Genomic DNA, 8,346 nt, shown 5'->3' with positions numbered 1-8,346 from the left:
GGGTGCCGGGATGGGAGCCTGGACGGCAGCACGGCACGGCCAAGAGGCAGCAGATGAAATGGGGACGGTGATGATCCTGGGTTAGATATAAAGGTCTGGGGAAGCTTGCAGGCTTAGCTCACCTTATCCTGGTACAAATATCCCAACACTGATTTTCTGAAACCCTATCAATAGCTGAGCAGGCAGCTCTGACATAAACCTGCCCCGGTCTGTGGTAACGCTGTAGCTGGACGGTATTATTTCTTAATTTAGAAAATGTTTCCTTTTCTCATTAAAAATGGAATATAAACCAGTCCTTTCTGAAAATAAAGGCACAAATACACTGCTGGCAAGGTGGTGGTAAACCTCCACAAAGCCAACGGTGATTTCAGGCCAATCCAACTGCTGTCCTGCAGGTTTCTTATCACATCGGTTACTCTTCCGTGGCAATGGTTGTGCCCCACGAGCTGGCAAAGCCTGTTCAAACATGAAGGTGCTGCTCCAGGACTGTCCAAGCAGCTCCACAACCCTGCCCGAAGAGCCCCCTCAGGGGGTTTGGTGGGGTGTGCAGGCTCCGGGACATCCCTGGCACCCCTTCCCACATCCCAGCGCTGCGGGGAGCCTTCAGCCCCGAAGAGGAGAAGCAGTGCTGACAGCTCTTTGGAGGCAGGCAGCAGGATTTTGGTTTGAGTTCATACAGCATCTGTGGCACCTGGCCCCAGTTGAGATTTTTACTTCTGCATTTTATTTCGGATCATTACTATTACTGCAGGATGGCAGTCAGGTTCCTCCTCAAGGGTTTATAGGGCCAGTCCAACTCTTCCTCCAAGCATGCAGTGAGTTACAGGTGGTTGGGATCAGTGTCCCAAATTGGAGTCGACTTTGGGTAATCATGAGTAAATACATTCAGGTTTGAAGACATCATCACTCCCTTCAAATGCTTTGTGGTTGTAGTTAGAGAATGAACCTTTGCAAACTGGTAGAAGACAGGGCTTTGCTGTGTGTTGTTATTTATTTTGAAAACTGTTGTGCAGGAGTTGACTGTCTGGGTAAAATCACCACTCAAATGATGCAATCAGCCTGACGGATTGTGCCTTGCAGGCAGCCTCGGGGTTTATTACCCCGTGCCACCCTGTGCACATGGCATTTCTGTGCGCGTTGTCACTGAAAGTGAGTACCAGTAGCCAGGGGTGTAGGGGCTCCCTGACAGTGCTGTGATGGATTAAGATGATCCTGAATTTCTATTGTTTTGTAGTGAATGTAGTGAGAATTGATGACTGTTGTATCCAAGCAACAAAGGGGATGATGAGAGAGCTCCAGCTTCTCCAGGACTGTAATATCTCTGGCAAGGTGCAGCTCTAAGCCATAGAGTTGTCTTCTGTATTTGTTCAGACTCAGTATTATCTCTGCAAGCTATAAAAAGAGAATGGAAATTTGTATCATGGGATGGTACATAACTTTCTCTTGAGTTTGCTTCAATTTGTGTTTGGTCTCTGGCTTTTGCATAAGATACGCTTGTTGCCTTAGATAGTCTGGGTGCCAGAAATGTAAATGGATTAAGAAAAGCAATTAGACAAATTCAAGGAAGAGCAGTTCATCTCCAGCATTTAAATGCAGTGCAGTGGATATGAGTGCTGGCTCGGCAAGCCGCTGGCTGCAGGTTGGTGGGAATGGGAGGGTTCAGGGAGAGAAGGATTGGTGTCGGCATCTCTGCTCCTGTCTGCAGCCCCTTTCCCCGGAACGGGACCTGCATGGGACAGATATCTGGTCTGATGCTATGGGCACCTGCAAACCTGTCCCTTCTTTTCTGCAGTTTTCTGCAGTAATGTTAGTTTGAAAAGATGCTGCAGAGAGACACATAAGATACACAGCATGTCCTGAGCGCAGTTGCTTGCGAGGAGCCCTCATCTCCTGGGATTTACCTGTGCAGTTTATTAGCCCTGCTATTGGTATACAGCAAGATGTTATTTATGTGTGCTTGTGAGTTATCCTGGTGAAATACTGTTTGCCTCCTCTGAGCGCACATCAGCAGCAACTGTCCTGTGTTCTGTGTAACCTCATTTGGTGGCTGCATGGGATTTTGGCAGCGCTCCGTGTCCGCAGCTCCCGGGGCTGCCCAGGCGCGGGGCTGGTGCTGCTGAGCGCTGGCCCAGGGCAGCTCGGTGGGCCAGCAGCAGTCCAGGCAACCGCAGCAGATGTTGTAAAAGTAGAGCCTGTGTTCCTGTGCAGACAAGCCAGCCGGTGCACAAGATGCAGGAAAGGGGTTTTGTTTGTCTGTTTTTATCACTTCCAGCTCAGCCTATGTTTTGGTGGGTTGTAAATGCTGTTGCAGCAACACTGTGCAAAAATCTTGGAGTTTTTTGCTTTGGTGGTGCAGCCTATTAGTTATGGAAATCTTAGAAATGGCTACTCTGAAGGCAGCAAACAAGCCCCCCAAATGGATGGCCTGCTGGCATAGCCCTTCCGGCTTTAACAAAACCACTCTTCGCAAGAATTAATGCATGGAAGTCAGTTGTGCTTCCCGACTTGTGTGTTTTATACCTTGAGCTTCCTGATTTGGCTGGAGCGTGTGTCGAGGCTGTGTTTGCACTAGGAGCCGTAGGGATACCCGGATACAATAGCATCAAAGCATTTGTAGTGTGGGCGCAATATGCTGGCAGAGCTGTCGGGGGTTTTTTTCCCCACTTGTCTCTCCTCCTCCCCTGGCTGGAAAGCAAACCTGGTAGAGCATCCTTTGCCCCTGCATGATGGCTGCGGGCAGTGGCACAGCCCTGGCTCCCTCCGGAGCAGCGCTGTGACTCCTAGGAGCAATCCGGGCTGACGTACAGCCCTGGAGAGGCCAGGAGAAGAGCAGGACCCGGCAGCGCGTGCCCCCTCCTGTCCTCCCCACCGTGGCATGGGGCCGTTTGCACCCGGAGCAGCAGGGAACCAGCAGACGCATTCACAACTGTCCCCAAGTTTTCTCTCCTGCCCCCAGTTCAAAGGGCTCCTCTCGTGCCTCCAAGAATTTTGCAGTGAGTGCCGATGGATGCTTTCCACATCAAAGCGGGGCAGCCTTGCATTGTCTGGGGGATGTCGGGCCTAGGCAAATTAAAGAGGCATTGGGAGCTTCAAAATCGGCTTTAGCCAGGCAGTGCCTGCATACTCAGCACTTGAAAAAGGTTAGATATTACGGTGATAGGTATTAAAGCAAACCCTCCAGGGACTGAAGGCTGGAGCCAACTTTTATTGAGGTCTAGGAGAACAACCTTCTCACTGGCCTCAGTGGCTTTTCGATTAATGATGAGAAATCTTGGAAGTGCTGGGTTTTACACAGAAAGGGACAATTTTGCATGTAAAGTCATACTGCGAGAGAGCCAGAAAGCAAAAAGCCAGTCCTTCCCATTGTGGTGTTTATTGCAAAATACAGTCCAAAGTCTAACTTTTTAGGGATACCTTCAAAATATATAGAGAAAACAGATTGTGCTAGGCAATAATACAACTTATTAATAAACAACATTAGGCATAAAGAATTCTGAATTCTTATCTGCTAATTTGAAAAAAAAAAAAAGTACAGGAATTGTAAACAGCTTAATTTTATCCAGTACAAGTACATGAAGCTACTGTCCATTTGGGGCAAGGGTTCTGGTACCAATATACAAAATATAAAAAGGAGGGGGGGGGGGGGGAAGGCGAGGGAGGAAGATATGACATCTGTAAACACTGGCTTGAAACCTATCAAAGCCCTCAGAAAGCTGCAGTCACTGTAATACACACCACGACACTGCAAAACCCCCTCTCACATCAGAAAGTGCATAAAGTTTTCCACTAGAAATACTGCCGAGCAGCCGCTGTGCATGAACCGCTGGGCTGGGGCTGCCCCAGCTCTGGTGCCCGTGGCCACTGGGACGGAGCTGCCCAGTGGGACCTGCTTTTGGCCACGGTGCCCGTCCCCACCTCGCTTGCCATGGGGCTGGGGCCCCACCGCTGGCCTCGGCTGACCTGCTGGATGTGGCACGAGGGGTTGAGCGCACTGAAAAAGTTTAAATTCTTCCCATACACAAATAAAGTGACTCCCGAAAAGAAAGAAGCTACTGGTAAATATTGAGGAAAAACCATGGAAGCAAGAAGGACCGTGGTCCCCCAGCGCCCGCGCCTTGTGCCTCCTAATCTCAGAGCATCAGTCTGCAGGAAGCCCCGTCGCCTCGTGTGATGCCCCGCTCAGACCTCCAGAACCCGTAGCTCCCAGGGACGCTTCTTCCCCACCCAGCTCTGCCGGTGGCTGCCGAGCGTGGGGACACCAAAGCGTCCTCCCCGGGCACCACGGCTGCCCTCTATCTCTTATGGCCCTTGTTCCTCCGCTTGATGTGGTTGGGGGCGGCAGCGGTGGTGTCGCGGCGGGTGCAGAAGTGCTTGGCCACCAGCTGCCGGCACTGCTCGCACCGGACCGTGCAGCACCAGTGGAACTTGCAGTTGCAGCTGGCCACCACCTCTGTCCTCCTCTCCTCCACGCGGAGACCGCACTCGGTGCACAGCCGCCGGCAGCTCCTCTTCTCCCACTGCGAGAGGTTCTTGCCGGTCTGCAGGCACTCGCGGCCCTCGGTGCCGTGGTGGCCCAGGCTGGCGTTCCTCGTGCAGTAGTCGGGAGAGTCCTCCAGGAAGATGAGCTCCGTGGTGTGGACGTGGTGGAAGGTCTCCGCTGTGGCCCCGCGGCTGTCAGCACTGTTGCCGGCTCTCATCCGCCTCTTGTCCATCTCCAGCTTGTGGGCTTGGTCGTATTTTATCTTCAGGTAGTTCCCGATTTCGCGAAACTCGGCGAGCTGGAGCCAGCAGGTCTGGATGCTGCAGCTGCCTGACACCCCGTGGCACTTGCAGGCTCGCTTCATTGTGGCTTTCACGGCCTTGGTGGAAAAGGTGGAGAAATTAGGAACAGCAGAGCATTGTTATTTAAATCCCCAAACCAGGCTCTACAGCACTTCTAATTTGGGGGGCAATGGGTCAAAAGCGGCTTGTGCTGGCCGTGACTTCAGGTCCTTCCAAGACATGAGCTGATGCTCTTATTTCAGTTCCTGGAAAATGCCTGTCCCTCTTCGCTAATTAAAAGGACAGAGTTAGCGAGTGGGCACAAACTATTGTCTCCAGCCCTTGCAGGAGCTGTTCCTCCATGACAGGAAAAAAGCGCATTTGTCAGGTCATGCCCTTCTCACGCCATTCCAGTCTGCAGCTCACCCAGCTCATCAGAGCATCAACCCATCATCCCTCTCAGAGGTTTCATTCAAAACGTGTGAAACTGCTTCGGAATAATCATACCCAACCTCTCTGCATCTCCTCCAGGCCAAGCACTTCACAGATATTATCTACCTATCTCCCTCTGGTATTTATAAGGTCCCAATCACTGGTATCTATGTGAGATTAAGCCTTGACACACCCTATGAGATAGGTATGTTAAGTGTTGCCATCCTTGTTTTTACAGACAAGGAGGTTTGGCAAGATGCTGAGAGCCTCCGCCAGCCCAGGCGGGGAGCGGGGGGCGAGTCTGGCAGCCGGCTTGCGAGCGGGGCCAGCTCACACCTGGCCTCCCCGGCCAAATAGCTTGGAAATGCATATTGCAAGAAAGTGAGGTGGTTCTTGCTTTGTTTTACAGACCAGACAAATGCTAGGTGAGTATAAAACCTGTGCATTTCTGAATAAGTGGTGTGTGCTAGTAGTTAACTGCATTACACATAGCTGCAGAAGCTGAAAGTGGGAACAACTCTTACTGCAGTTCCTTGTCTTCAGGTTTAGGGCCAGATTCTGGCTGTATTTTTTTCCCCTTGCAAACACTACAGGGCCTAGACTGTCCCAGGGGGCTGGAGATGCGGACCTGAACAGCCTAGCAGACTCCTGGATTTTGTTTTCAATATAGACATTATTATTATTATTATATATTTGACTTACAAGTCTCCCAGCTTCATTGTTGTGCAGGTTAATCAGTGCACGGGTATCGTGTCCTGTTTCCAAAGCATCCACAAAGAGCTTGGAAATCCTCTCCCCAAACTCCACGTTGTCGCTGCATCCCCCCCAGACCCAGCCTCGGCCACCTGCAAGACAGATGCATGCTAAGTGCAGAACTGCCCCGTCGGGCCAAATTCTGCCCTGAAATCTGAGGGGCTGCACGTGGGGATGGAGAGACGACGGCAGCTCACCGACACGGCCGTTCCTGGAGTCGTCGCAGCCACAGCTCTCGAAGTCTCCCATGCTGCAGTTCCTGGTGAGGGTGTACATGACGCCGGCTGAGCTGATGGCGTGGACAAAGGATGTTTCCCGGGTAGCTGGGAGAGAAGGGAAAAAAAGCTGTCACATGCAAATATGGACATCGGTCCCTGTTTCTTGGGAATGAAGCTCTCCTGCGCTGCAAAGGTGCAAGAAGAAAAAAAAAAAAACAACCAGTTTGTGCAAAAGGTAAGGTGCTACAGAAATTAAATGCTTGTGACTGGAGTCTCTTCAGGCTTCAGCATCAAGGGTTTCAGCAATTTGACATAATATTATGCAGGTGTCCATGTATTTGGACACCTGCATAGTACTGGAGTTTCTTGGCAACTTTTTGGGATGGAGTTTCGTGGCAACAGCAGGATCTTAAGGCAAGGCCCCAGTCCTGCTCTGGCCAAGGTTAGTTATCACTCGCTTCACCTGGCGCTCGGTTCCTCTCTGTCCTTTCCTGCTCGGGGGGTAAGTTCATGCTTTGATCTTGCCTGCTGGGGAAAAACGTCATTGATCTTGTTTCAGTCAGTGGTTGAACCTGTGCTAACAGCTGTCTGCACCCACACTTCTAATTTAGTTTATTTTTTGGCTTTCCTAACAGATTCAAATAGAGATGCTGCTCTGGGAAAAAAGAGAGTTCTGCTTGTTGAAGCAGTCAGTATTCAAATATATCCACAACTTTCTTATGAAGACAGTCTCTCAGTGCACGTCTCTGGTTTCTCTCGTCGTCTCTCCTGTGCTTCTCCCCGTTGCAAGCTCAGGTGCCTCTTGCATTGCGCTCCCTGGGATGCCGCACACAAAGTGGCAGGAGCAAGCCCATGGAGCAGCATTGCGGGAAGGACCGAGCTCTAGCCTAGCACGGATAGAGATCCAGAGAGAGCCTGGGATCCCTAGGTGAATATTAGTGCTATTTATTACCTCCAGTTAATACAGATGGAGAAAAACAACCGTATTTGGGACACAGAAGCCCTTCTCCATCGGTCGGTTTAATTAGCAGCCCCAGCTCTCTCCAGAGCGCATCCCAGCTCGTACCCAAAGGCATCCCGGGCCGGGGATGCTGGTGCTGGCAGGTAAAGGCGCACTCACCACTGCGGAGCCGGTTGTGGGTGGAGAGCTGCAGGGCGCTCTCGGGGCAGTTCCAGCGCTCCCACCCGAACTGGAACTTGCACTCCTCCATCCCGCTGTGCGCCCCGGCCGCCACGCTGCTGGAGTACGTCAGGTACGCCTGGCACGGGAAACAGCGGGGTTAAAATCCACTGCCTTTTACCATTTATCAGTGAAAACAGGCATAAACAGGTCGCGAGTCCTTTCCCTCATTACTCAGCAGGACTTGGAGCCAACATGCTCCGAGAAATCGGGTTCCTTGGAAAAGTCCTATTTCCCATTCGCAAAACAAAATTGCTCTACTTAAATTCCTGACAGTCCATGTGTTAATTACCTTAGGTCCTGTCATCAGAAAGTTATTCACAGACCTGAAACAAAGAAAAGAAAATTAATCACACAGTTTACCACAGGCTGAAGAGCATCCCAAGAAGCTGCCCTTTCCGCTGAGTTGGACCCTACCATGCTGCTGCGTGGAGGATGGTGCCATAGACCCCTGCGATGGAGAGGATGAGGAAGGTGCTTCTCTTCATGGCTGTCACAAGGAGCGGGGTTGGATCCCTTTCGCTGATCTGTAGCTCTCCGCACCGCAGGTCCCCGAGTGAGCAGGGCCGCTTCCCTCCGCTCCTTCCCAAGGTGAGCTATTGGGATGGAGGAAAGCTGCAGGAACCTCCAACCCTGATATTTATAAGGTGAAGTTGTGAATAGTCAAAACCCCCCATTCATTTGCTACCCAATGACTTAATGTGGTAAAAAGGCTCCCGCTCCAATGGGTGACAAGGAACCGCCTAAGGTTGCACTTCAAAAGGCGGCGCGGTGTCCCTGGGAGCGGGATGGTCTGAAGGAGAGCAAACTTCCCTAACAATGGGACACTTTTAACTCTCTTCCCCACCGCCAGCCATCCCTTTCTCTTGGCCCCAAGTCCGCTTGCCTTCTCCTTTTCATCCTCTGCTTGCCAGCGGAGGCTCAGCCCTGCGTCCCTCCGAAATAACAAGCTGATGCATTTCTATAGTTCCCCTGCTATCTGCCTGCTCCCTCCTACGAGAA

The 8,346-nt window shown here is 51.4% G+C and overlaps 1 protein-coding gene across 1 annotated transcript; it reads right to left on the bottom strand.

Moving 5' to 3' along the window:
• Positions 1-4,292: 4,292 nt before the first annotated feature.
• On the bottom strand, positions 4,293-7,832 carry WNT8A (Wnt family member 8A). Its single transcript, XM_072872831.1, has 6 exons — positions 7,762-7,832; positions 7,637-7,670; positions 7,285-7,423; positions 6,144-6,269; positions 5,896-6,038; positions 4,293-4,859 (listed from the first exon to the last, which is right to left on the bottom strand). Exons 1-6 carry the CDS (start codon positions 7,830-7,832, stop codon positions 4,293-4,295), a joined length of 1,080 nt encoding a protein of 359 aa, XP_072728932.1.
• Between the last annotated feature and the right edge of the window lie 514 nt (positions 7,833-8,346).

Source organism: Ciconia boyciana, chromosome 9 (assembly GCF_034638445.1).
Source record: "Ciconia boyciana chromosome 9, ASM3463844v1, whole genome shotgun sequence".
Classification (NCBI taxonomy): Eukaryota; Metazoa; Chordata; class Aves; order Ciconiiformes; family Ciconiidae; genus Ciconia; species Ciconia boyciana.
The sequence above is the reverse complement of the archived record's forward strand: the minus strand, read 5'-3'. Positions and strand labels throughout refer to the sequence as shown.

Bases quoted from the DNA above. Each gene is read 5' to 3' on its own strand.
- WNT8A (XM_072872831.1), bottom strand. From the start codon at position 7,832: ATGAAGAGAAGCACCTTCCTCATCCTCTCCATCGCAGGGGTCTATGGC. The intron at 6,270-7,284 runs GTGAGTGCGCCT...CTTCTCTCCCAG, and splicing joins CCACAACCGGCTCCGCAGTG to CTACCCGGGAAACATCCTTT. The intron at 4,860-5,895 runs GTAAGTCAAATA...TTTTCCACCAAG, and splicing joins ACAATGAAGCTGGGAGACTT to GCCGTGAAAGCCACAATGAA.